This window comes from Cinclus cinclus, chromosome 4 (assembly GCF_963662255.1).
Source record: "Cinclus cinclus chromosome 4, bCinCin1.1, whole genome shotgun sequence".
NCBI lineage: Eukaryota > Metazoa > Chordata > Aves > Passeriformes > Cinclidae > Cinclus > Cinclus cinclus.
The window spans coordinates 25,444,453-25,472,337 of NC_085049.1; the positions used below are offsets into that span (position 1 = coordinate 25,444,453).

General features: G+C 39.6%; 2 protein-coding genes across 2 annotated transcripts in view; one reads left to right on the forward strand and one right to left on the reverse strand.

The window, feature by feature from the left end:
• Positions 1-20,535, forward strand: part of GYS2 (glycogen synthase 2) — a 40,195-nt gene extending 19,660 nt beyond the window's left edge. Inside the window, exons 5-16 of the mRNA XM_062490940.1 lie at positions 727-871; positions 4,972-5,089; positions 5,495-5,615; positions 8,263-8,369; positions 10,317-10,376; positions 11,012-11,090; positions 11,616-11,729; positions 14,091-14,217; positions 15,483-15,578; positions 17,359-17,522; positions 18,651-18,731; positions 20,314-20,535. Coding sequence (XP_062346924.1) covers positions 727-871; positions 4,972-5,089; positions 5,495-5,615; positions 8,263-8,369; positions 10,317-10,376; positions 11,012-11,090; positions 11,616-11,729; positions 14,091-14,217; positions 15,483-15,578; positions 17,359-17,522; positions 18,651-18,731; positions 20,314-20,535 — 1,434 coding nt within the window. The remainder of the gene's footprint in view (positions 1-726; positions 872-4,971; positions 5,090-5,494; positions 5,616-8,262; positions 8,370-10,316; positions 10,377-11,011; positions 11,091-11,615; positions 11,730-14,090; positions 14,218-15,482; positions 15,579-17,358; positions 17,523-18,650; positions 18,732-20,313) is intronic.
• A 3,878-nt stretch (positions 20,536-24,413) lies between these two features.
• SPX (spexin hormone) lies at positions 24,414-27,406 on the reverse strand. The gene is made up of 5 exons (XM_062490941.1): positions 27,244-27,406; positions 27,008-27,065; positions 26,094-26,156; positions 25,363-25,446; positions 24,414-24,472 (listed from the first exon to the last, which is right to left on the reverse strand). The coding sequence occupies exons 1-5, from the start codon at positions 27,376-27,378 to the stop codon at positions 24,414-24,416; spliced, it is 399 nt and encodes a 132-aa protein (XP_062346925.1). The 5' UTR covers positions 27,379-27,406.
• Positions 27,407-27,885: the final 479 nt, after the last annotated feature.

Genomic DNA, 27,885 nt, shown 5'->3' on the forward strand with positions numbered 1-27,885 from the left:
CATTTTCTTTGCATCAGGATAATATAAGCTCTGTTAAAAAAAGAGTAGCTGCAAGATTTAAAGGTGATTTAGAAATACTTGGGTGTTTGGACTGTCTTATCTATCAGTTTAATATATATCTGCCTCTTAAAAATTAAGGGAGTTCAAACTGAAATATAAGAAGCAGCAAATAACAGAAGAAGAGTTGGAGGAAGAACATCTCTGAGTGACAGAAAATATCTCTTTTTTTCCATTTTATTTTTTCCTTGGGATTTGTGACTGAGTCTTTATATCCTGCCTTTCCACCACAGTTCCATTTCTTTCTCACCTACTTGTGATTCCCACCATTCTACCAAGTCCCCACGTTCTGTCTTCATCCCCATTCCTTTTTTCTTCTCTCCCCTTCAGCTACCAGCACCTCCCTGCTCTCCCAAATTTTCCAACAAGCCAGGAGAAGCTGCAACATGACACACCGCCAGCCAGCAGACCAAATTCCACAGAGCCTTACCTTTCATAGGACCATGAATCTAGATTTCTTCCATGGCAGAGCTGCTGTTTCTTCAGGAACAAGCTCTTGCTCTTTCAGCCTCCTTGAAGTTGATAAAACAGTTCAAAAACCAGCAGCATAATCATGTGGTTGTCATTCCCTGGGGAAATGGAGCCTAGCAGAAGAAACCTTCCCTGAAGGAGACAGTAGGATAGTGGTGTCACACAGGTGTCTTTTTTGTTTGTTTTGTTGTTGAACAGTTTGACATTGACAAGGAGGCTGGAGAGAGGCAGATTTACCATCGGTACTGTATGGAACGGGCATCGGTGCATTGTGCCCATGTGTTCACCACAGTCTCCCAGATCACTGCTACAGAAGCAGAACACATGCTTAAAAAAAGCCCTGGTAAGACCTGATTTATGTTTTTTAAAATTGTATTTCCTTTGAATGCCTGCATTTCCTTAGACTGAATGGACATAGTAGAGACAGGTATGCAAACACAAAGAGAAAGAACACGTGCACAGGTGTGTCTGGCTATGCTACAGGGATTAACCAATTTTTCATGGATGTTAGGCTTATTTTTGCCAGGACTCCTCAACTTCAGGAATTTTGTCTGTGGCAGGATTTCCATGCTTTTAGAACTGAACCATGATAAGATTCATATAGATAAAATATTTTCTAGTAGGTCTATGAGTAGAGTTTGAAAGATAGTTGTGTGCCCAATAATTTGTCTGGTTTTCCTCTTGATATTAGTCTCATAAAATATGAAGCTTAGAAACTTTGTCCTGTTCCATACATAGATTTTGAGCAAGGTCATGATCCCAGTTTGATGTGTCATCAAAATTATCTTTAAATTACCTCAGTGCTTTATAAGGATAGACCCCAATACTCCATCTGCAGGTAAGCAGCATGAGGGAAAAACTACACAGCAGTTTTGGAGGCTATTTAGCAGCTGTGTTTGGATCTTGGTTATTTTAAATATAACAGAGCTCAAATTCTTTTCTTGTTTCAGTTTGAATTTTTTTGTTTTGTTTTTGGGGCTTTTTTGTGCTCGTTTTTGGGGGGTTTTTTGTTTGTTTTTTGTTTGGTTTGGGTTTTTTTGTTTTTTTTGTTTTTGTTTGTTTTCTTTTTTTTTCTTACTCTTTGTAGAGTTACTGCTTGATTTGCAGTGCTAACTGTAGTGTGGGATTGTTATCCTGATTCACTACAATGCTTCAAGCCACATTGTAGTTCCTGAACCCGAACAAAAGAGCTGTTCATGGAATCCTTTGCCTCATTCCTGACTAGCTGTCAGTAGGATGGTGGCCTTAGATTGTCCTTTTCATTGTATTTTAAGCATGAAAGCCATGTTTTAAAAGTCACTGAAGTTCAGTCATTTCAACTGGGATAACTCTGAAAGGTCTTGATTTTTACAAAGTGCACAAGTCTGAAAATCAGATTTCTGAAGCTTTTTTATATAGGCATGAGGCTTCTCCCCACCACAGCTACCATTGAAAATCATAGTCTGTGTTTTGGGATTTTAGGAGACTGAAATGAATCTGAATCCAGTTTAATTTGGGGAAGAAAATCTCCAGACTGCTCACAGATAAAACATCAGTTGAAGCTGAAGAGAATTCCATGCACAGGCCTGAGCTTTTTGTGATTATTCTTGCAACTTTGAAGAAACCAAGTAAATATACTTAATGTTTGGGTTAAAAAACTACTTACACATGTCATGCTTCATGTTGACATAGCTAGAAAGAAGTTCAGTAGAAATTGTCACCCTAAATCCTAAGAGAATTACTTTAAGTGGAAAGTATTTTCTGATGGGAATAAGTATTTTAATAGTTTTTCTGAATCCAAGACCACAAGTAAACTGTGGAGGAACTTATTCTCACACTATTTATTCTCTCTTAAGTTGTAAAATCTGCATAGACATTGATTTTTTTTATTTTTTGAAAGTCCAGCAATCCTTCAGTAGGTCATTGAACTTAAATTCTGTGAAGGAGCATGAATACTGAAAGCATGTGTACGTGTCTCCAGCCAATTTTAAAATAAACCTTTAAAAAGAGGATGCTGAATTGGCACAATTAACTTTTATTTGCATTTATTGAGACACAGATTTTGTAATCAAATTATTAGCTAAAAATAACTCAGGAATGTGCTAAATTGAGCTGTCTCTGCTACTCCTCTTTAGCATCAAACTTGGATTATAATTTAAATTATAAATCTCATCACTTGGAAAAGTCCCTTTAAAATTTAATAAACCTGATTTCATAGAGAACTTTTGCAGCAGGACAAAGGCCAACCTAAACCTGGCAGAATGACTGCTTGCATTATGCTGATCCCACTTGCTGCAGTTATGTGAGCAACAATTTATCAAACCATATTTGTCAAAAGCTTGAGTATCTTTGATTTATCCAGCAAGATTCTGTCAGTGATGATTAGTAATATTTTTGTAATTTGAAAACTGATGTAATGGAATTTCTAATGTTTTCACTCAGATATGGAACATATTTCTCATTAGCAGTAGAGAAGACTGAATCAAAATTCCAAGAGACTCAGGTATCAAGTGAGTTCTAGATCTAGGCTTCCTATCTCTATATATTTGATCAAAATCACAGAGGCAAACTCTGAAAAAGTACAAGTCAACTCTGAATGTTAGTGATCTATCAAGAGAAAACATCATTCTGTGCTAATATTACTTAAATCAATGCCAGTTTATTTCCTATAAATATAGAAATCAAAACATTCTGATTTGACCTACTTGGGATAATTTTTCAAACAAAAATACCATTAATTTATTAAACAACAACAACAATGAACCCCAAACCAGTTATCAAAGGGACCAAGCCCTCTTTCATCACTTCATCCCTTTCACATGTTCAAAATATTCCTCTATGTTGAGCAGAAATAGTGAACTCTGTTCTTTGGGCCACCACATCTGTCATGCATCTCAAAGCCTTAAACAAGAGATGGATTGAGCCCAAATCCTCATGAAAGGGCAAATAAAGCTGCAGTTACACCAAAGGACATGGAAGTGGGTTATACACAGGCTGCTGCTGGTGGGTGAGACTCTCCAAAACTCCCTGATTAATGAATGTGAGAATGGAAGGAAGCTGGCCAGAAGTATCTGGGGAAGGGATTCTTCTTGTTTTGGGAAGACTTTGAGATGGTTGGAGTCTCAAAGCTCTGTCCTGCATGAGCCAGTTCTTCCAGGCAGAGCAAGAAACTGGTCAGAGAAGGGAGGTGTGTTGTTGCTAAAGACAATGGAGGATGTTTCTGCTCTGTTGGCTCCCCCCAGAGATCTTTGTTCAGAGAATTTTTAAGTGCTGGGCAGAAGAAGGTAAATGCACAAGTTTTTTTTTTTTCCTCAGATCCTCCAAGACTGTTTTGTCACTGAAAACCAAATCCTAAGTACCTAAAAAGTAAAGATTTCCTGGTCTTTAGTTTCGAAAGTGGTATTCAAGAAAGATCCATCAAGATTTTTGCTGTTTCATGGTTACTACTAAAGGTTATATTTTTATCTGTTCCAGTTTAACCTAGAGTGTTTGAGGACATTTTACAGGTGGAAGTTTAATCAGAGATCACTTGGCAGGAAAACACAGATATTACGGAAGCAGTCTGTAACTTTCAAAGGAGTAATTAAAAATGGCTATAGCATTTGCATAATGTCAGGCAAATATCATAAATTAGTATAGGTCTGTTTCAGTCAATTGTGTTGCCATGACACACATCTGCTGAGGAACTGGCCTTCCCTTTCATTTCCATTCTTAATCCAACTCAAAGGACAGAAAATGGTGTTCTTTCCATTTACTGGGACTGGATTAGGGCAAGCCTTTGAACAGCTGCTGTGATCTACCAGGAGGGCTAAGAGTGACTGAATTTCAGTGCCTGTCCTCTGTGTATATCCTAAAACTCCACCTTTAAAATACTGGAAGTGAATAAATTTTAATTTTAAGATCCTTTGGGATCTTGGAAGAGAGCAGCAGTAAAAATGTAAAGCTTGCTATTCCATGGCTGTTTTTAGGAGAAATGAAACCTTAAAAATAAAAAAGAGGCTGTTTTATAAAGGTTTGTTACTTGCTTCCTTTGTTGATCAATCCTCAGAAGTGTTGATAGAAGGTCTATCTCTTGTGCCATGCAGTGAACACGAGGATAGCACAGTTTCTGCTTCCAAGGGCTCTCAATCTGTAGTGATAGAGCAGGCAAAGGTGATATGAAGGATAAAGAGGTAAAGGGCAAGTTGCACAACAAACTTACGGCTCGATGGAGACATTACTGGAGTCTTGACAGGACAAAGGGGCAGGGTCTACCCAGTGCTGAGGACAGGTGAAAGCTGCTTTGATGCTGCATACAGCAGAGAGCCATGTGCAAGAGCTTTGTGGAGGCAGTGCTGTTCCCTCCCCCAGAGTAACATAAAGACATAACCGGTTCACATAAACTTGAGAGACACGTTGGTTCTTTCCTTAAAGATTTCTCTGACTCTGAAGATGTCTACCTCTGCCTTTTCTCTGCTTTTCCAGATGTTGTCACCCCAAATGGCTTGAACATTAAGAAATTTTCAGCAATGCATGAGTTTCAGAATTTGCATTCCATGTACAAGGCTAGGATCCAAGAGTTCATTCGAGGTCATTTCTATGGGTATGCTTTTACTTTTCAAACATTAGCAGTACTTGTCCAACACTATTTAAAGCAAGAACCAAAGCAGGAGGACTAACAAGTACTTCATGGAGGAGTGGAAATGTTGAAACCAGCTTATTCAAATATCTGTCTGGGATTTCTCAGTCAGAAGCTAAGGGAACTTTAGACACCAAATATGACTCTGCTTAACAGATTGTGGTATCAGACAGCAGATCTTGATCTGTTTGTTATTTACTCAAAAAGCAGTTTGTCAGATTAAGATAGTCAATTTAAAACACAGCAGAAAAGCCTCACTTTCATTTTTCTCGTGGGATAATAAGTTCCTCCAGAATAGAAAGCTGTTGTGTGTTTTGTTTGATTGTATCTTGAGAAATACTTTGTTCTTGTCTGTTTTCTTGCTTTCAGCCACCTTGACTTCGATCTTGACAAGACCTTGTTTTTCTTCATTGCTGGGAGATATGAGTTTTCCAACAAAGGAGCTGATATGTTTCTAGAAGCCTTATCAAGATTAAACTTTTTGCTGAGGGTAAGAAAACTTACACAGCTGTTGGAAGCATAGAGCTTATGCTCAAACTGACCATGCCGTGAAAATCACCTGCAAGAATTCCCTTTCAGTATTCTGGTTTATCGGAAAGTAATTATGGGATACTCACGGTTTCCATAGGGGTCTCTTCCTGAACCATCAGAATATATGATGATTTCAGACAGTTTAAATATAATTGATTACATAGCTCAAGAAGTTAATCCATGGTTGCCTCCCTGGTTTTTAGAGTGAAATAATGAAAATAGTTTTCTAGAGTTTACCCTGATGGTTTACATATTATAATGGAAATAAAAGTAAGCCTTTAAAGCTGCATTTTGAAAACATCCTTTAAAGCAAATTGCTTAATTCATTAGGACCTGTTAATGATCTTTTAAATCTTTGGGTACTGCTACCCCACTGGATGGGGATGTTACATTTAAATTCGCAGAGTGACAGTGGCCTGGTGGAAAGCAATGGGAAGCCACTCAGTTCTCCATGGTTCTGTTTCCTCAGCTACAAAATGAGTGCAATGTTTCTAAATGCCTTTATGGAGTACTTCAATGAGGATAAGAGCAAGGCCTTGTTAAAAATCACAGAGCAGAGCCCTTACCACCTACAATGAGGGCGTTGAAAATGTCTCCAGATTGTGTCCCAAAGACTGGTATATTGAAAATAAAACCCAGAAAAAAAATGCTAATTGGTTTTCAATCATCTGGCAAGGATCAATTAGCTGTTGTCCTAGGCTCTGTCTTTTGTACTGTTCTCTGTTTAATGATATGGAAAATCTGGATAAAAATTATGATATTGCACTGTCAGCAGTGATGAAAGAATCACTAATGTTCAAAGCCCTAAGTAACCTTGTTCTACCACCACCTTCTGTTAATATGCCATTTAGAGCCTCTGGATTTTCTGGAAACTCTTAATCCCTTCATTCACACAGATCACTTCACAGAACTGGAGTATTTCTTCCACAACAGAAGTCAGTTGATTGGTGGTGCTGTGTAACATCAGCTACCTGTTAATGGCATTTGCATGGCTGTTACCTGTGAGTGGTGGTGATGTGGAAGGTCTTGTGTGATAAGAGGGAAAGAATTGTCTGAGCAATTATTGTGGCAATCTCTTATTGCGGCTAATGATTTATATCATAGAATCATAAAATCTTTTAGGTTGGAAAAGACTTCCAAGATCCTTGAGTCCAACCTTTGGCCAATCACCAGTTTGTCAATTGGACCATGGCACTAAGAGCCATGTCCAGTTGTTTACTGAAAACTTCCAGGGAAGGTGACTCCACCACGTCACTGGGCAGCCCCTTCCACTGCCTTATCACCCTTCATGTGAAGAAATTCTTCCTGGTGACATCCATGGCAAAAAGGGTGATGGAATTTAAAGGAAACAGGCTAGGTTTCCTAGGCTCCATAGAACAGTGTACTGTTGCTTCTCCCATAACCTGAGCCTGGGTTTATTGCATTAGTCTTCCAGTGTGGGTGCTGGCATCTGATTAGCTGTTCTAACAACATTCGTTCTGTAATTATTTCAAGAGGTAATTCCATTGGCAGCAGCAGACTACCTGTACTAATTACAAATCTGGAAATGATGGTACTTCCTAAACAATTCCCAGTGGTGTGCCTGAACCTAAAAATTACATACCATTGCATGGAATTGTTTTACTTTATAGAGACATTTTCCTCTGCTGCTTGAAAATCTTGCTAAAATTTTGCAAATAAAATGTGGATGTTGGGAGAGATTGTTAATGCACAGTGGGATCATGGCATGATGAACTTGGAACCTGCTTTGAAGAGAGGGAAGGGAAAAACATGAATTAACATTAACATGGTAGATGAATCCCATAGGTTATTTTATACATTTCTCTCTGTGTCAGTCTGAGAGAAGGCACACTAACAGCATGTTTGTGTATCTAAAATTTGAAATGGAGGCAATTCAAAGTAATTTAATTTTTACAGCTCTGAACAGAGTTCACCCTTAGCTTTTCATTAAACAGTTGCTGAGAGCAACTGTTCACGCACGCAGCATGCATTCATGCAGCAATGAATGGACCTGGGATTTTGAACCTTGTTCACACACAGGAGAATCTGGCAAGTGAAACCATCTAGAAATAAAGGGTCAGAATTTACAGGAAGTGCTTTCTGCCTTTGAAGTAGCTGTATGGGAGAGATGAGCAAGAAGTTGTGGCTTTTTGTGTGTCTGGCAGGTCCTTTGCCAGGGTTTTAGGTTGCTCTCTCTCTGTCCACATGTGTGCTGCTGTAGGAAATCCCTCATCTCATGCCTAGGCATACCTCAGCTAGTAAACCAAATGCTCACTCCTTTGAGCCAGCAGAATTTGTGTCAGGTGAGAAAGTGTGTAGGACTTTTATTTTTCTGCAGTTTATGTGCACATCCAAAGCCATGTTCTCTAAACCATGAGAGCTCAGGAAACTCTGATAGCCCAAACTGAAACTGGGTGACATCTCTGTCTTGATCTCTGATTTGACAAAACTTCATTTGTAGCAGGAGCTTCAAGATCTGGGCCTTCCTGGAAAACCAAAGTGCATTTGGTATTTCCTGTGACTAATTCTTAAAGTTGGCCGTGATACCCTGTATGAGATTTTTATTCTTTTTTTTTTTTAATTCCTCTCCATTTCTTGTCATGTAGGTTCATAAGACTGATGTTACAGTTATTGTGTTCTTCATCATGCCAGCGAAGACTAACAATTTCAATGTGGAAACCTTGAAAGGACAAGCAGTCCGAAAGCAGCTCTGGTAATTGCCATTCCCACCCTGGCACTGTCTGATGTGGATTCATGCAAAAGTCTCAGCTGGAGAATAATGCTCCTTCTTTTTGCTAAAACTGAGGATTTTGGGTAACTAGAATGTATTTCAGGGATGAAAGAGATGGGAAAGATAAATAAGGTCAAATATTTCTCCTTTTAGTTTTTTTTTCCCCAAAGTTATTTTTTGTTAACTTGCCTTGCCATTCTATTAGCAAGTATTACTTGTTTTGCAGCAGCAAAGTCAAATGCTCTAGAAAATCCAGAGTTCTGGAGGTCTTCTGGCTGTTTCTGGTACTCCCTTTGGACATGCTATAGAGCTCCCACAAAATAAAGACTGCCTGCTCGTTTTTTACAGTGAGCTTATCTGTGGGGAAAAGAAATCAATTAAACATCCTCTTTTATTTAGAAATGTGGAAATTGCACCGTGTGATCCTGCCAATCTACAGTTGATAACAATTATCTATAATTTTCTATATGGACTACAACAAGCAGTGACCATAACCAAGCACTGAAACTTACAGCTATAAGGGGAAAATTGTCACAGCCTGACTCATTTTGCAACTTTCTAAACAAAAAAAGCAAAGCAGGAGCAGGATTAACCTTCACTTCACTTAAACTGCTGTGTGATTCTGTGTAGCAAAAGACTGCTTTCAGCTGTTCTTCTCTGTGAAAAGCAAAAGACTCTCTGCATCACTGTATGCAGCGTGATCATCGTCGTAATCTGAACTCCAGGATAAACCCATCTGCTAGCAGTATTTCATAATAATATCAGATGATTTTCAGGATGCCACACAAATTAAGAAGAGGTTGGCACTTAAAAAGGAATTCAGCACTTACAAATTATTATGTGATGGCTGACTTGGGGCATAAAATCCTTCTTTTCCTCTGCTTCTGAAAAGCAGTCTATCCCATCTGGGTTAAATTACAGATATTGTGTATGGCAATCTATGAATGTATAGTAATGTGGGAACTATCCTGCTAGGGTTTGTATCAGTGTGGGTTGACATTTGTCTGCTTTTCAACTCACCCAAAATTAACTCATCCACTCTTGTGTCTAAGTCAGGTGGGAGAGAACACCTAAAAACATGTATGTGGATTCCCAGCTTGGTAAAGTTTAGGATTTTACTTAACAAGTTTTATCTTAGCCTAAATTATAATTAGAAATCAGAAAGACAGGGAAGGTTCTGTGAAGTGGAACTTGACTCACAGTAGATTTACTTAAATTTAGAGTGCACTTGCTGTTTTGACAGCAGAACTTTCTGCCACAGGCAGAATAATAAAAATTACTTTTTGCATGCAAAACAGTGTTTCACTGGAGTTCTTCCTTAGCTAAAATACAACATATGTGTGACACAGGCCTCATTAATAGCTTAAAACTTGGCCTGAGGTTTTCAGTAAGTTTTTTGTTTTGTAAACTAATTAAGACAAACTACCTTTTAGTCTAACACTTGTTTCCAAAAGTCTTTGAGTTGGGAAATAGGGCAGAAATTGAAGGGGGAAGCTTGCTTTGAAAATTCCTACTTGACTAATTCTTATATCTTGCATCTCTCTTCTAGGTCAAGAGAAGTTGGAGATCCCTCTGTCCATTATTAATGACCATGTTACAGTACCTAGGGTCATATATATGCTCTTTTTTTCACAGCTGGTATGTGGTTTACTGATCAGAGAAGAGGGTTAGAAGGAATCCCCAGTAAAGCCTGCTCCTGGCTTTCCTAGTGCACTCATCTGTAGGTGCAGGTCAAATCCTCAGCTCAGCTAGAATCCATCAGCACAACTGCTGGCTGGAGAAAGGAACTTTGAGAACCAGACCTCTGTCTGCCTCTGCATTCCTGGTTCCGTCAGTATATCAGTTAAATTTCCAGCAGCAGGAATCTCTTTTATACTGTCTTTGTCCTGGATTCTCCTGTTTTATACATATATTTATTTATCTTCCTAGGGACACTGCACAATCTGTGAAAGAAAAGTTTGGAAGGAAACTCTACAATGCCTTGCTGAAGTGAGTGAATAAGTTGCTTTGCTCTGCCTTGCAGAGACTCATGTTCAGGTGGCTTTACTTGTGCTGTTTCTGTGCTTCTGCTCTTTGTGTAAGGAATTTTGACATCCATAGGTGGGCATGGTAGAAAGATACAGGATCATAAGCAAGCTACTTGTTTAACAGGCAAAAGACAGAGGAAAAAATAAAGGTGTCAGTAGTCTGTGGTGGAAAGAGTTGTAAGAGACACGGGATGTCGAAATAACGCAAAGGCTTACTGTCAAAAATTAGATACTTCAGCTTAAAAAAAGCACCAGAGACAAAGTAAAGTGTGTTAGTGATTCAGTCATATCATTTCAGAAGACAGTTGGAAATGAATGACCCAAAGCACGGGTGAGATGACTGGAACTTCAGTAAGAACAAGCTGTGTCCAAAAAAAACAAAAGAAACCAATTCTTTAGCTTTATTCTGAAAGCTAATTGGCAGATCAGCAAGTCATATGGGAGAACATATAGGGAATATAGAAGGGCCATGAAAACAAAGGCAAGGTTCCTGTTGATATCAGTAAACTCCAGATCAGACCTTGTAGGCCATTTCTTCATTTTCTTTACAAAAAGAACGAGTCATTTGGTAAAATTGATTGTGTGTTTCCTTTGCAGGGGAGAAATCCCAGACTTGAACAAGATTCTTGACCGAGATGACATAAGCATTATGAAAAGAGCCATCTTTTCAACCCAGGTCAGAAAAGATGTTATTTTTATAAACATCAAATCTAAATAATATATGTGATGATGTAAAAGGATTGTGTATGGCATATAGCAATATGTGTACATTGGGAAGAAATCTTCAGCAAATATACTTCTCATCACTAACATTTAAAATCAGCTCTGATTGTTTTTCATGAGAGTATGACCCAAACTAATCTTCTGGGGAATCCATGGATATTCCTTCAGTCATTTGCATTCCCAATTCTTTTATTTTGAACTATGTATGAACTTTGAGTTGTTCCTGAGCCTGGATTTTTTCCAATTCTATTAAATATGTGAAATCAAACTCTAAGGAGATACAATATTGACTAAAACTCTTCAAAATTAAATAGTGGGCCCTTCTAAAAGTTAGTACAAATTAATTTATTTTGAGGTAAATCAAGCTTATTCACATCAACGACAAAATCTGCTGCTGTCTTCCAGTTGCTTTAGGAAATGGCAACAGGACTGTTTGCCAAGAGTTTGTCTGATTTGTGGATTGCTTTTCTGTGTTCAGAGACACTCTCTGCCTCCAGTGACCACACACAACATGATTGATGACAGCAATGACCCAATCCTCAACACCATCCGGCGCATCGGGCTGTTCAACAACCGCACAGACCGCGTAAAGGTGTGTGCTGGCCTTTTCGTTTGAGATCCAAAATGGGATTTCTTTGAACATCCTCAGTCTGCATCGTTAGCATGGGGAGTACAGTTAAATGTTTGATGGGTGGTATTCCTATTACTGCAAGAGTCCTCCTCTCTTCCTCCCGTTCCAGGAATAACAACTTGTCACTGCACAGAAATCTTCAGGTGCTGTTTAGCCAAGCTAATTTCAAGTTAGAAATCTGAGGTTTGGGAGTTGTTTTTATTGCTGCCTCCTGCACTGTATGAGGAGCTGCTACTCCTGAAATCAAGAAAGTGCCATGGGTCATTTGCACTCACATAGAAAATTCTGACATAGATTCACTTGCTGAAAACTGGAGGTCTCAAGTTTGAGCACAGATATTCCTGAAGTATTGATTCATCTCTTAAGAGCAGCACCCTGATACTCAGCATTTGTTGTAACGTGTTAACCAGGGATTTGATCCTGAGCAGAAAAAATTCCTGTTCATGCTGTGCCCATGTCTACATCACCTGCTGAAACTAAATTTATGCAAATAAATCCTTTCCTTACTTTCATGTTTACCCTGTCAAACTATAGAAATTATTGGCTCCTGCTTTCATGGGTCTACCAAAGTTGTTTTTTTCTGGCAATCTCTGACATTCTAACTATGACTATCTCAACATCTGTCTAGTCAAAGTTGAACCTAAAATTGAAAATTCTTCTGCTTTCAAACCTTTTCTTTAAAGCCAGATCCCAGGTATCTCTAACAATGACATATTGCTTATTCTCAGTTTCTTTTTAAATCTGAGTATGGCTATGCCTGAGTAAATATTTTTTTACACTTTCTAGTTGCTGCTTCTTGGCTTACCATATGAACATTAACTCCAATGAATTCTGGGATCATAATATGGTAATAATAAGTGAGATGTAGCAAAAGTAGGGGGGAACATTTGTGTACAAATGTGGTAAAAAATGCCTCAGAATTAACTGCTTGAAGGCATTACAGAACAGATAGGATATAACACAGCAGACATCTCCTTCTGCTTCTCAGCAGATGTCAAGTTACTAAAAATCTGTCGTTACCACTGAAAAATTACCTCCTGCATGAACAGGCTTAATATTTAATGAGCTGAATATTTTTTTTTTTAAATTCTCTAAACTTCAAATTGAAAGTAATTTTGAGAGAAGTATAATATATCCAGGCAGACACAGCTGGCATGGGAAAAATACCCTCAGGAATTCCAGCAGAATCACTGGGATCAACAAAGCTTGCAAAATGAGTTTACAACCCATTTACTCTGGTTGAGTACATTCATTTGTTTACTCAAGTGAGTAGCATGACCATCTTATTCAGAAGGGATAAAAGCATATCCTGGGCATGGAATAATGGCTGTGGTATCTTCATGCAGGGAAATAAACCCAGAGCAGTTTAAACCATTCCCTCATGTTTTTTCCTGCTGAAGCTGACTGGGCACCACATACAAGGCACTTCTCAACTAAGCAGAGGATGTGGGGCAGTAACCCCAAGCCCTGCAGAGTCATGCAGATAAATTAACTTTGGTCATTAGAGTTGTCTTTCAGCAAAATTACTTGGCCTAGGCACAGGTTTGTGGTGACAGGGCTGTAATGTGTCTGCTTTCAAAATTCTCTCCATTCTTGAGAGATCTATGGAGTATAGTGAGCATTCCATTATTTCATGGAATGTTGTGAAGCTCAGAAGTGCTGTGTTTGCCTGAGGCTTCCTCCTAATGAGACATCCCAATAAAATCATAGAATGGTTTGTGTTGGGAGGGACCTTAAAGATCATCTCATTCCAACCCCCTGCCATGGGCAGGGACACCTTTCACTGTCCCAGGTTGCTCTGAGCCCCATCCAGCCTGGCCTTGGACACTGCCAGGGATGGGGCAGCCACAGCTCCTCTGGACAGCCTGTGCTAGGGTTTCAGCACCCTCACGGTGGAGAATTTCTTTCTTATATCCAATCTAACCCTGTTCTCTGTCGGTGTGAAGCCACTGTCCCTTGTCCTGTCACTCCAGGCCCTTGTAGATCCTCTCTACCTTTGTACAACAGACCAAGTCTTGCTGAATGCCACAGCCTTAGGCCTAATTCTCAATGCATGTGGACCTCCTCGACGAAGAAGGATAAAGCTAAATACCTGTCCAGTAAGGAACGTGTTCATTATCAGTAGTATTTGCAGGACAAGAATGCACACAGGCAGGATGCATTGTAGTGTGAGAAGAGGGGTAGATAACAGATGGATGGTCAAAGGAGGTGTCCAGGTATTTAGAAAAAGACCACGGTGAGTAAGTTGCCTAAGCTTATTGATAATTGAAATATATCAGTGATGGTTTTCTTTCACCTCTAACATAAGTTTTGAATATCCAGGTGATCCTACATCCAGAGTTTCTTTCTTCAACGAGCCCCTTGCTGCCCTTGGACTATGAGGAGTTTGTTAGAGGCTGCCACCTTGGTGTATTCCCATCTTACTATGAACCCTGGGGCTACACTCCAGGTAGGAATTCTGTACCCTTGACTAGTGTGGAAAGATGAACACCCTTCTGTTGATGCAGCCAGTTCCTTCTGGAGTGCTGAAAAAACTCCTTAGGCTCTGTTTCCTCTGCTGTGCAAAGGTCTTACTGCTAGTAAAATTGTCCCTGCACTGGACTCTTTCCCATATTAATATGGAATCTTTTGATTTTCTATGGCTTTAGAACAAGAAATAATTTTTACATCTTTATTCTTGATTGAAGGATTTTAAAAGAAGGTGTGCAGGAACGTAAATATTTTAAAAAGCAGAGCAAGAAAGCTGATGCTGCCAGCTGACATATTTCAGTGGATTTAATTCAAGATAACAAGTTTGAGAAAATTATGTAATACCATAGCTAAGTTATTTAGTAGAAATATATGCAATGGTAGTGAATCTCATTGAATTAACTGGAAATTTCTAAAAATGCCAAGAGCATATAGAGTCTGACTTAAAATATTTTCTTTGTCAATACCCATTTATGTCTCCCAGAAACAAAGAGTGCTTTTTAAAGGTATATTTATAGATACCACTATTATTATCATATGAATGGAGGCCATGTAGATATCTTTGCACTTTTGTAAGTCTAGAGTCTGCATGGTGGTATAGGTTAGGCTTAGGCCCCTTGGCAAAAACTCTTTAAGGAGTGTAAGCAGTTGTCCTTACTCATGGCTGTGACAGGAAAACTACAAAAAATGCATACATTTTCTGACTTTAAAAAACTATTTCTATATCTACTGTGAATGTAGTCATGAGTTAATTATGGGGTTTGTTGTTTTGGGGTGGGCTTTTTGTTTTGTTGTTGTTTTTTTCTTGCTCTAGAGACTTGTTGGCAAACTATGAAAATCCAAAGTTTGATATGCTTCTGCTCCTAAGAGATTCAGTTTTGAAGGGAGTTCTGAACAATTAATGAACATAGGTGTACCTTAGACTCCAATTTAAAATCCAAATAATTCTGACCATATTTTGGGGTTCTCTGTTTCAAAACTGCACTCCCAAAAAGTTTTGAGTTTAGTTGCCCTGAAACGCAAACATATGATGCAAACGCAGGGTGAATTTTGTGTTTAAAATTTGTGTTTGTCTTTTTTTCCATAATCCACAACAAAACATTATTTTAGTTTTTACTTGACATTTTCAGAGCATTTTTAGTATAATGGGATTTTCTGTTCGCCTATTTTGTTATTTTTTTCTCTTAAGGTAAAACCATTGCAGGTCTATTGCCCGAAACCCTTTTTACCTGTTTCTTTCTGCAGCTGAGTGTACTGTGATGGGCATTCCCAGTGTAACCACAAACCTCTCTGGATTTGGCTGTTTCATGCAGGAATATGTTGCTGACCCAGAAGCTTATGGTAAAAACTTAAACAGCATATCAAAATATCCCCTCTGAGTTAGAAAGCAAAAAGCACAGCAACCATGCTATTATTCCTCAAATTCATGTTTCTCTAGGACAAGGGAATTCACTGGGGGAATATATTCAGACCTCTGAATATCTTTTTAAGTTGGACAAGTGATTTCAGCTTTCATATTTATCCAAACCCTTTATTTTTTTTTTGTCTCTGTTTAACCTTTTGTCTGCTGTATTCTTCCAAATTCATCCCTGCTCATATCAGTCTAGAGTCTCCCAGCATGTCCCTTTAGTGCCTCTGGTTGCATTAGAACACTGAGCCTTCCACAGAAGCAGGGAAAGTCTGCTTCTCTTCATAGAATGGGACTTCGAGACCAGTGACATAACTCTTCCCAAACAAACATTAAATTACCATGTTCACTTAAAAAAAAAAAAATAGAAAAGGCGAGCTGTGGAAATACAAAGTGGAAATACAAGGAATCTACTTCAAATAATGATCTGCTCAGGAAGGTTCATGACTGGAGTGCCAATGCCTGGTATGTCAGGACAATTCTGCCTCTTGACTCATCCTCTGCCTCAGTAGATCCTCCTTTTAGGGTTGATTGTCCCTGTTTTCCAACTGGTGCAGTTGTCACTAAAGCTGCGGCCTCCCCAAGGTACAGAGCAAGGCACAGCCCTCCCTGTCCTTTACTCCTTGCTTAGCCAGGGCTAACTGGATGCCCCATCTCTGGAAGTGTCCAAGGCCAGGCTGGATATAGCTCTGAGCAACCTGGGATAGTGGAAGATGTCCCTGCCCATGGCGAAGGGCTGGAATGAGATGATCTTTAAAGTCCTTTCCAACCCAAACCATTCCATAATTCTATGGTTCTGTGAATACTGTATATGTTCCCAAACTAGGGCCTCTTTCCAAGTACCTGGTCTTGTTTCCACAATCAGCCAGTGATACCCCACACTGGTACCACCTTTGCCTGATCTAGGGGCAAGGGTTAGAGCCAGGTACAAAATATAGATACACCTGTATCTATAGATAGGCCACAGAACACAGATTACTTGCTCTTCTCTGCCAAAACATAGATGTGATTTGACATAAATTACTGTGCTGGCCCCAGGCACTTCATTAAGGTAGTTTTGCATCTGTTGTATCCATTAAGAGAGCTGTAAGTTCTGGTACTCTCTTTTTCCCAGCACCCTGGTGTAAAGAAGGTGGCAAAAATAAAGTATTAATCTCAACAATGTAGAGGCAAAGCTTACCTCTGCCCTCTCTGTGCCAGAATTGTCTGTTGAATGATGTATATGAGTTGGCTGTCTCTATGGAAACACTTGGATTTCTACAGAAAACACAGCCTCTCTCCTACAGCCTGATTCCGGCCATCCACACTTGTGAATTCTACAGGGAGCTAGGAAAGCACTAGATTGATTATGTTTTCTTTAAGAAGTCAATATTTTAAAAATTATGGGAGATAAAAATGATATGTCTTTATCCAGAAACTCAAACCCTTTTGGACATACACAGCAACAACAGAGCCTCTGAGTTTTGAAGAATTTGCTGAATTTCAGCCTGAAAAGTAAAGACAATTAAAGTTTAAAAAATGTGCATATTCCTCTGCATCTCTCCATTCCATCAGAATGGTAACAAATGTTCCTGTTGTAGCTGCCTTCTAACATTAAGAAGGACGTGCTGCACGTAACATTTATAAAGCTATGTGACAGAAGGGCGATTGGCAGTGTAGGAGGCCAGATCCCATCTCCAGTCCCACTCACTCGGCCTTCCTTGTGTCCCTCAGGGATCTACATCGTGGACAGGAGGTTCCGCTCGCCGGACGAGTCGTGCAACCAGCTGACCCAGTTCCTGTACGGGTTCTGCCAGCAGAACCGGCGCCAGAGGATCATCCAGAGGAACCGCACCGAGCGCCTCTCCGACCTCCTGGACTGGAAATACCTGGGCAGGGTGTGTGGCATAGAGGCATCAACAATTACAGCTCAAAGGTCTAGCCAGATCCTCCAGCCCTGTGCAAAATTCCCCTCAGGAATGCCCCAAAAGGGGCTAAAGGCAGAGCCTGCACATGTCAGTGTAATCCTTCCATGCTCCAGTGGCAAGGAGAGACTGGATAGGTTAGAGCAGAATCCAGTCACACCACTGAGCTTTTTCTGGTGCTAAACACAATGTGAAAATCTGGAGTTGCTGGCAACACCTACACTAAGGAGGATTTGTGTTCCAAAGTTGTCTGAACACTTTCAAGACTCCTTCCCATCCTGCATGAAATGTTGCTGGGCCCTGTGGCTCCTCAACACTGCTTAACTACCTCTGTGCTTTAAACGCAAAGAAGTGGTTTTAATTTGACACAGAAAGCACTACAGTACCACATGTTAAGAAGACAGTAGCAAAGTATTGTTCTCAAGTCCACAAGACTAAATAAGTGGATGCACATATATGAGTTTTGTAACTGTTCTGGACTTTCTCCTGCTCTGCTACCTGTGTGAGAACCTTAATACTTAGATGGTTCCCAACACTGCATAAGATATAACAGGCTATTTTTTTCTGTGTATGTGCTGCAAACTCAGGAATACAGTGGATCTAAAAATATTTTTGTCAAATTCTTAAATACCAGGCACTAGTGAACTTATGTTACTTCTCTGTCACTGTTACACATGCTTCTGTGCAGTCCAAAGTGACTTTGAATGAGTCTAAAACTTATGTGTAATACATATGCGCACTTTAAGATGTAAATTTTCCTCGTTAAAAAATCCCCAGTTCTTTTCTGAGGGATAAAGAATATCTGTCACTCAATAGGAGCTACACTGACCCAGACAAGTCCCAGTTTCCATCTTAATACATCTTACAGGAACCTTATTCAGCTTCTGTTCCAGACTTCTTTGGCTGGAATCTGTTCTGAATGGCTCATCACTCCACAGTACAAGCAGTGATATCAGCTGGGTTCTGCTTATCTGAAAACACATTTTGCCTTTGTTCAGCACTGTCTTTCAGAAGATAGTCACTTTATGTTCCTTTTCCCTCCTTGTTTAAAACCTGTCCAAGATTTCTATGATTTGTAATGGCTTCTCTGCTTTGTTGCAGTATTACATGCATGCCAGACACTTGGCCCTCAGCAGAACATTCCCAGATAAATTTGAGATGGAACGAAGTGCTCCACCAAAGGTAAAGTCTGCTGTTGGAGATGAGTTCATTTTAACTGCTTTATAAGGGGAAAGAGGAAGAGTGTGAGGGAGAAGAGAGTTAGCAAGTCTGTGTTTAACTAAAGGGAAGTAGGAACTCCTAATTAAAAGCTTAACAAGTTATAGACCCAGTCCTCAGTCAGGAGTGTGCTGTTTTTGGTCTGGGACAAAGTCAATTTTCCTCACAGTAGCTGGCTTGTGTTTTGGATTTGTGCTGAAAGCAGTGATGATAACACAGGGATGGTTTAGTTCTTGCTGAGCAGAGCTTGCACAGAGCCAAGACCTTTTCTTGCCTCTCGCCCCACCCCAGTGAAGGGCTGGGGGTTGGGAGGGGACACAGCCAGGACAGCTGACCCTAACTGGCCAAAGGGACATTCCAGACTTTATGGTATCATGCTCAGTATATAAAGCTGGGGGAAGAAGGAGGAAAGGAAGATGTTCAGAGTGCTGGTGTTTCTTTTCAAGTAAATGTTACCTGTGATGGGACCCCGCTCTTCTGGGGATGGCTGAACACCTGCTTGCCCATGGGAATGAATTCCTGGATTTGCTTTGCTTGTGTGCACAGCTTTTGCTTTCCCTACTAAGCTGCCTTAATCAAACCCATGAGCTTTCCCTCTTTCCCCTTTTTGATTCTCTCCTCGACCCCTCCGGGGGGAGTGAGCTGAGGCCGTGTGGGGCTGAGTTGCAGACTGGGGTTAAACCACAACCTACTGGTATCAGATCCAAACACAGGGGTTACCAGGTATGGCACAGGATCAGGTCATCTTCAGATGATTTAGACTGAGCTGGATGAGACTATGCCACTTTGGACCAGCTGAGGAACTCTGGCCCTTGAAATTACTCTTGGAAGAATGGCAGCTTCTAATTTTTGCTTCTGTTAAATGCCATGGAGATGTTCTGCACCAACCAAATAGAGGGAAAGGATATTCTAGGGAAAGCAAGGCAAAGTATTGCCTTCATCTGAACATGGTATGTTGGCTGGAGCTGCAAGGGGTCACTCTAAAGGCACACCTTCAGACAGCTCTTGCCTAGTCCAGATCAGCACCAATTTGAGAGGAGAGGCTGCTCAGGTTTTTACTTGAAACCAAACCTCCAAAGAGCAACACTCCTAATTTTTTAAGTAAGGAGAGGGGAGGTTCAAACCAAAACCCCTTGCTGGGTTCTGGTTTTGCAGATGCTGACATTATAACTAAAAAACTGTTTTGAATGTTCAGATTGAAGCCAAAATTTCAGTAAGCATATTCTGACTACAGAGTGCAGAAGGATTTCATGTTGTGCTGATTATTTTAAGGCTCAGTAAAGATAGCCATGTTTTTTCAAAATCAGTGCTGGAAGGGCAGGATGCTGTTTATGGCACGGGGTAAACATCTCTGTCATACAGGTGTGGACTTACTGGCAGAGGAGGACTCAGAGGATCTGAGTTGAGGGAAGCTTAATTTTAGAGTGCAGGGCAGGTCTCACATCTGACCACTGGCTTCCTCTGAAGTGATGATAGCCTTAAATTGTTGTGTAAAACTCACCAAGGAACTCAGTTAATACATTCTGCTTGCTTCTGTGTCTGGCAGACGGAAGGTTTCAGGTACCCCAGGCCTTCATCAGTGCCGCCATCACCCTCTGCCTCCCAGCATTCCAGCCCTCACCACAGCGAAGCTGAGGATGAAGATGAGGATGAGAGATACGATGAGGATGAGGAAGCTGAAAGGGATAGGCAGAACATCAAGTCCCCCTTTTCCATTGGAGCCTTGCCACAAGGGAAAAAGAAGCAGCACGGAGAATACAGGAACTGAACTCATTGCTCTCACCCTGGCACTGCTCCCCATCCACACAACAGTTTCTCCTGTAGGCTTGGCAAGATTTGTGTTAAGGACAGTGTGATATAATTAGGGGAACCTTAAATATTACTTGAGCTACACTTCTGGAAATAATATTATTTCACCTTGGAAGTAGTTTAAATGACAATTTTTCTGTGCCCCTTTGAGGTAGAAGAGATTTTTTCAGGCTTAATAAAACTAGAGAATGAGACAATCCCCTCAGGAGCTTACACGAACTGCAGATCATAGCTTTGTCTGTGGAATCACCTGTATTAATCATAGTCTCAACAAATAGCTACACCTCAGGCATCCCAAATGGATTCCTGCTTCATTTATGTTTCCCCCTTTCCCCTCCTAAATTAACATAAACTTTAAACCAGAGCTCTAAAAATTAAAGAAAAGAAGTGTTACACTGGAGAAATTTGGAAGAGTTTAAAAAGATACACTGAAAAAAAAAAGTCTTTCTTTTTCCTGATGCTGTTTATTGTAAGCTTACATAATTTACAACACTTTTTTACAGCACACAGAAGTGTCTTGATCCAGTGGTAAAACATACTTCCTGTGGAACAATATAATGTCTTATGCAGTGGGCATTTTAAAGACAAATGAAGTCATCTTTCTGAGGTCATTTAGACCCACAATAAACAGCAGACTGTTTATTTTCTGATTCTTCTGGGTATGTCTCTTTTATTTTCATCTTCTTGTAGATTCTAAGTTTGTTAACAAACTGGTTTGGGAAGAAATTAATGTAACTTGGCTAAAGTGAATGACAAAATTTCCTTCAGTAGCACCTTCCCCTGCAGGCAAGAAGCCACAGACCAATGTGACAACATTCAAGGATCAGTAATTTCCATTAGTCCATGCTCAATTTCACTTCTAGAGGAGAGCTAATCCTAACAAAAAATGCTAAAAAATCCATTCAGATATAATTTTGAAAAGCACCTGAGACTTCAAAGTTCTTGGGGAATAGCTGATCCTCCCAACAAGAACTAAACATTTCATTTGCCTAAACAGAAAGCTTTTAAAAGTATTTCAGCTCCTAGAGATGCAGAGGGTGCCTGAACAGGCTCTTCAGAAGCACATCTTGACATGAAGATGTTAGGAAGGAGATCAATCTCCTGTTTTTGAAGTTTGCGCATTAAAAATTTCTCATGCTGCTCAAGAAAAGGCATTTCCAGAACTTTCTTCAGCCTGTCCTTCTGCAGGTAGGACAATGTAAGCTTTGGAGGTATTTACCTTTCCTGTCAGTCCTGGGGGAGCCTAGATGTTCAACTTTGGTTAGGCTCCTACCTTTCAAACACTTAACCAGTGCTTGATGACATGGTTCTGACTACAGGCCATTTAGAATAAAAGTGAAAATGTGCCTATTTGTATTTTTGGCCACCTAAAATCAGTTTTAAAACTGGACTTCTATTCTTGAGCTGATTCACATGCTTGAAAGAATATTCTCAGAAGTCAGGTTCTGGTTTTTATGGTAAAAATTTACTTTGAATTAAAAGGAATCAGTCTTTATTTAGCCATTTAAAAGGTAATTAAAACACTGAGTAATTTTTCATATAAAAGTGGTGAAAGCAAAGATACTGCAAATATTTTCCTTCACACAGTTTACTACGTGGAGAACAACTGCATTTTGTGTTTCCTCCACGAAGTGCTCCCAATCAGAGTTCCCTTACAGAGTCAAAAGATGTAATGGCTGAGAGTCCCAAAGAAAAAACATGTACAACAAATCAAGACATCTGTATTTATTGCTTGTATTTCAAAGATCTGTTGTAGAGCAGGAAAGCTGCATGCGTTTCAGCACACTCACACACTTTGAGCACCCTCCTGGTGTTAGAAAGTGCACAGCTTTAGAGATAGGACTAATCTGAATTCTCAGATTCAGGTCCTGCAGTGGCCAAAGCGGCCTCTGCTCCATGCCTTGGGCTTGTGTTAGTTCTGCCTTGATTGCAGGATTAGCCATTAGTTAGAAGACAATTTATCTACAGCAAAACACTTCTGTATGTTGAATTTATAGCATCAGGGGAGTGGCTTCTCATTCAGCCACAGCAACAGATTGCCTAAATTAAATGCCACACATTCCCAACAATTACTGACACCTGACAAACTTGGTAGCAGCTATCTCTTACATAAAGGATTGTCTTCCAGATGGAAATTACTGGGGTTTCTCAATCAGCTCACCAGCAAGACAGACGGCTTGTTCTGTTTCATGATATTTGTGAGGAATTGTTTAAGCTCAAGACCTTAAATCAGAAACACACACAAAAATCAGTCAGCTGGGAATAGGGTAAGTACAGTTTATGTATCACTGGGACAGGCAGAGGCATATAAATTTCAAGACACTGATAAACCAAAGGATGTATAACCCCTCTACTTTTCACTTTTCTAGTGGAAGGTGTCCCAGCTCACATCAAGCATTTGGAACTGGATGATATTTTAGGTCCCTTCCAAACTAGGCCATTCTAGAATTATATTCTCTGATTCTTTGCTATCTTTTTGTCTGAGCACTGACTGATGATCCTGTAAAACATGCTAGAGAATCACTTAGATGCACCTGAGATATTCCAAATGTGCTCAAAACAAAGGACAACTAAATTAATGAAAGGATTCTGGTGGATGCCACTGACCTTGATGTGAATTTCATCTCAATTGTGTTCAGTCATACAACAAACACTGCCATCAGAAGATATATAAGTGCTTAAAAATGAGCAAAGCAGGACGCTTTGATTTCACCAGTTATGTTCCTCCATGAAGTGATACAGATTATAAACAATCACTAAAGGTGCCTCTAACCCCATGAAACAAATAAATTCCTCTGTTCCTTCAGCTGTGTTTCTTTGTGTGGAGGAGAAGCGTCATAGTTAGTGTGAGTTAGAATTAATTACCAGTATTATGAGAAAGATCAGGGGAATTTAACATTAAAAGATGAAGAGCATGACTAGGGTAGAAGGTTAAAAAAATAAAACAGTTGCTTGGACACAGAAATAATGTGGCTATTCTTTAATTACATCAGAACTACAGAGGGCTTTCCAGTAAGATCACTGAACTATATAAATAACATATCCTTATCAGCACAGAATGATAATTAACAGATTTATGCATAATTCCAGTTCTGCAGCTTGGAAAGAAAGAACAAAAATGTACGATCACAATGCAGTCTTTAATGAGGCCCTGATAACGCAAGACCTGTCCCCAGACTGCCTTTATGTGCTGGGACTTGTTCAGTAGGATTATTGAATACTGCAGAGTATTTCTGCAGGAGTGAACTGGGGCAATAAATGCTGCTGCCTATTCTCTGTGCTGATTGATACCTGCCAAAAAAAAAAAAAAAAAAAACCAAAAAAAACAATAAAACAAACAAAAACACAAAAAAATCACTAGTGATTTTTTGCTGTCAGATAGCTGGAATGTTTTTATATCTCACTGATTTTATTGACTATCAGCAGCCTACAGGGCCACCAGTGAAATGGTAATGGAACCTGGTTTTATCAGAATTTAAAAAGCTTCAATATTCAGCTGAGTGGAAGGTGGTAAAAGGTTTCCCAATGACAACTGAAAAACTTTTTAATGAAGTGGTTCTCCAAAAAGACAGTTTTAATCATGTTTTCAGGTGAGATGGTACCATGTATTTAAAATTTCAGATGGGACATACAAAATGCTCTAAAGAAAGCAGGAACTTTACAGATGTTTTCTTTATCCAAACTAGTACCTTTTAATCCCTTTGCTTTCAAAATTTTGCACAGTGAAAACACTTCACCCTTTGGGAACTTCAGTGAAAATGGATGGAACACTCTACTTACACAAGTTATGCTTTCAGGCTCACAGCTGTACAAATGTTAAAGACATATTAAGTAATTTCACCAGTTTGATAGATTGTCTGTCAGGTAGCCAGGGTGATCACTGTTTTCTTCTTCCACTGTAAGACAAGGCATAATGGGGAGAAATAAGTTGTAGATAAAGGGAAGTTCAGCCAGCCAAAGTTTTCAGCTTCCAGCTGTGCCTTAGACAGATTGAGTGCAGTGTGACTGCTCAGCTGAGAGAGGCAGCATCTCTAAAAACAATCATGTCTTCTCACATTTTTAAATGTAGGAATTTTTCTGTTTGAGGAAGAACAAAAATACAAACCGTGTCCAGAGGGGTAAGTTAGCACACAGCAAAAAAATTTCAAAACAATTTCATGCTGAAGAAAATAATGCATTTGTTCTTTTATGCATTGCCCTCAGTCAAGTCTAAAATCATCTGATCTGACCACTGATTTTTTTTTTTTTTCATTCAGAGTTCTGCTAGGGCAGGGAAGAGAGGGCTGGGCACAGAGCCCAATTTCCAAAAAATAAAAAAAAGTCTCTGATAGCTGAAGAGGTGAGAGATTTTAAGGACAGAGGACATGGAGAGCAAAGGTTTAGGATTTCAGCCTGGTGAAACCAACAGCTCCTTATAGATTCTTTTAAACCTTTGCACCAAATCCAGTGGAGCAATAAAATTTTCACAAGCAAACAATATTCTACAAAAAATGTAACCTCAGTGAAGGCTTGGGTTGGAAAATTCAATTTAAAAATAGCCATTCCCTTGAATCCAAACCAGTAAAACCTCTGAAGAGAAAATTAAAAGCAGACTATACAAGTATTTACCTCCTATCACTATGTGGCTCATGTTGTAATCTGTGTAAATGTACACCCCAATACGGAGCACTCTGTTGAGCAGTATCTCACTTCAAAACAGACCTTCTAGATTAATTTGGTAAATTTGTAGCAAATTAAATACTAAAACCAACATTTTAAAAAAGAGTAAGACAAAACGTACATTTACCTTCTGGTGCTTTCTGTAAGGCAGTAAGGAACAGTGCAGCAGCTTCGGAAAGAGATAAAGGATTTGCGTTATGGCTGCGTGTTTCTAGAATAAAAAAAATCAGAGATGCATGGTTTCTCAGTGTTTTATGGCATTCCTTTACTTTGTTCTTTGCTTTTTTTATTATTTGTATAACTAGAAACTCAAAGACAAGAAAATACTGTCTCCTTCACTATATGACATTGTCTGCTAAAAAAAAGCCTGATAATTAACACAAGACAGATTAGCAATCTTTTTTAAAGGGAGGTTATTTCAAAGTCCCTCAGAAAGTAAAGAGAACATTTTCCTTTTTTGTAGGTTCCTAACTTATTTACAATATTCTGTTCCCTCCAGAAACATTGCCTAGAGTGGATTGATGTTGTCTGCCTCTGTTATTTCTCACTTCAGCATAATTAATAGCTCGATCTGATTTTTTTTTTCTACTGCAAAAAAGCAAGTCAAAAGCACTGATGAAAATCCCACTTGGTAGCCAGGTCAGTCTGGAAATTATGTAAATGAAATCACACAGGTGCACCAGAGAGGAAAGCCAGTCTTTGTCATGTGCTGGTTGGAATGGAGGGACTAAAAGTAGGGGGTTTAGTTGTTTCCTTGGCTATGATTCCAGGAAAACAAATCCCCTCCAATTTCCAGGAATTTCCCCCATAACCTGGGGAAGGTGGATGGGCTCCACAGCCCTGTCATGATGGACTCACCAAGCTGCTCTCTGTCATACAGGTCCTTCCTCTGGCTCTCATCTGCGATGAAGCGACGTCCCTCTACAAAAGCAGTGGGAGAAGGGTGAAAACAACCCCCAAATTTATTGTAATTCCTACTTCATAATCCCTAAAGGACTCTTCAATTTTGTACATGGTCAAGAGCCTTCAGTCTCTTTGCTGGACTATGAAGTATTGCCTTTAAAATTGTATTTCTATTTAAAAAAGAAAAAAACCTAGCCAAATCCCAAACTACCAACATAAAATCACATTGCTTCCTTTGCATCAATGATAAAAAGCACACTAGGGAAGTAACACAATGCATTATTCAGTTGGAAGAATTTTTTTAAAACAACAGAAAGGGTCAAAATCTTCACTTTTATTTAGAAATAATTGTATTAATGTCACTAGAACTTTCAGTTATATTTACAGTTCTTTGGAGCTTATCTTTATTTTGTGTGCAATTATTTATGTTGTCTCCCTTTTGCATTTCTCTCAGGATTATGACCTTTTTTTCCCCCTCTAATTTACAGGGAGCTTTTTTCCTTCCTCTCTTAATACCTGCCCTCCCAGATACCTTTTGATTTTAAATCAACAATTCAGAATACAATTTTCATATTAATATTTCTGTTAAATTTGATGATTTGGATCAAAGGACAAAATCCCTAACTAAATACAAAATCAGAGAATATTCTGAATGGGAAGAACCCACTAGGACCATTGAGTCCAACTTTGAAGTGAATGGCCTGTATAGGGACCAAAGGATGCAATTAGCACCATGCAATTATCACATCCTCCCTGCAAGCCTCAAAACTTCCACAGCTCCCTGAGGATCTCCTGCTTGTGTGGAACCAAGGAATAATCCAGGGACGGAGAAAATTATCTCCTCAAAATGGAAAGAGCTGGGGACTTACGTGCACCCTTCAAATAAAGCATGGCCTGAGGAGTCCAGTTTCTCCTTTGGAAATGAGCCTTTATGCCAAAAAAAGAAAAAAAAACCAAAAACAAACAAACAAACAAACAAACAAAAAAAAAACAACAAGAAGGGGGGGGGGGGGAAAGACATGTCAACATCCCATGCCATTGCTAATTAATGCAAATACTTAATTGCACCAAGCTCTGAGCTTCATGAGCTCCAGCCTGAGCTCACCCGAGGGGCACTCCAGGAGAAGGAGATGAAGGATGCTGCCAGGAGCAGGGCCAGGGCAGATGCTGTGAGTTTATGCAGCCCCTGTGCACAACAGAGAACCACAAGGTGCAGGAAAAGTCTTTCACATCTGCACATTCTCCCAGCTTCACATCTAAATGTGAAGGTGTTCCCAGTTGCTGCCTTGCCCCTGTCGTGTTGCCAAACCTCCTCTTGTTCAGGGTGTTTCAGTGCACACTGATCTGATCAGAGGATTAATATTAAATAGAACTTTATTCTTTTTACTCAAATCCATTCTATCCTGGTGAGAACTGCCATCAAAGTGAGCACCTTTTGTGCTCCTATTTACAAGGACATCAGATCCTCCAGAAATGAGAATAATGTACAAACTAATGGGTAAAGATGGTAAAAAAATCTACCTTGATTCTACCAAACTGTAGAATGAAGTGAATGTAGGGGGCTTGTCATTCCAAACCAACCAACCAACCAACCAACCAACCAATAAAATCTCTAATTCCTCAGGTTAAAAAAAAAGGAAAAAATATTTTAAATTTAGCATCCTATCAATATCAACCATGATTAACACAAGTCACAAGACAGGTTTTTTTCAATTCCTGGAGTTTGTTCACTGAGGCAGCACATGCA

What these genes read in the sequence shown, in the direction of transcription:
- SPX (XM_062490941.1), bottom strand. Translation starts at nt 27,378, where the DNA reads ATGTGCAGATGTGAAAGACTTTTCCTGCACCTTGTGGTTCTCTGTTGT. An exon ending in GCTTTATTTGAAGGGTGCAC is followed by an intron (nt 26,157 to 27,007) that starts GTAAGTCCCCAG and finishes CTGCTTTTGTAG; the next exon opens with AGGGACGTCGCTTCATCGCA. An exon ending in GTATGACAGAGAGCAGCTTG is followed by an intron (nt 25,447 to 26,093) that starts GTGAGTCCATCA and finishes TTTTTATTCTAG; the next exon opens with AAACACGCAGCCATAACGCA.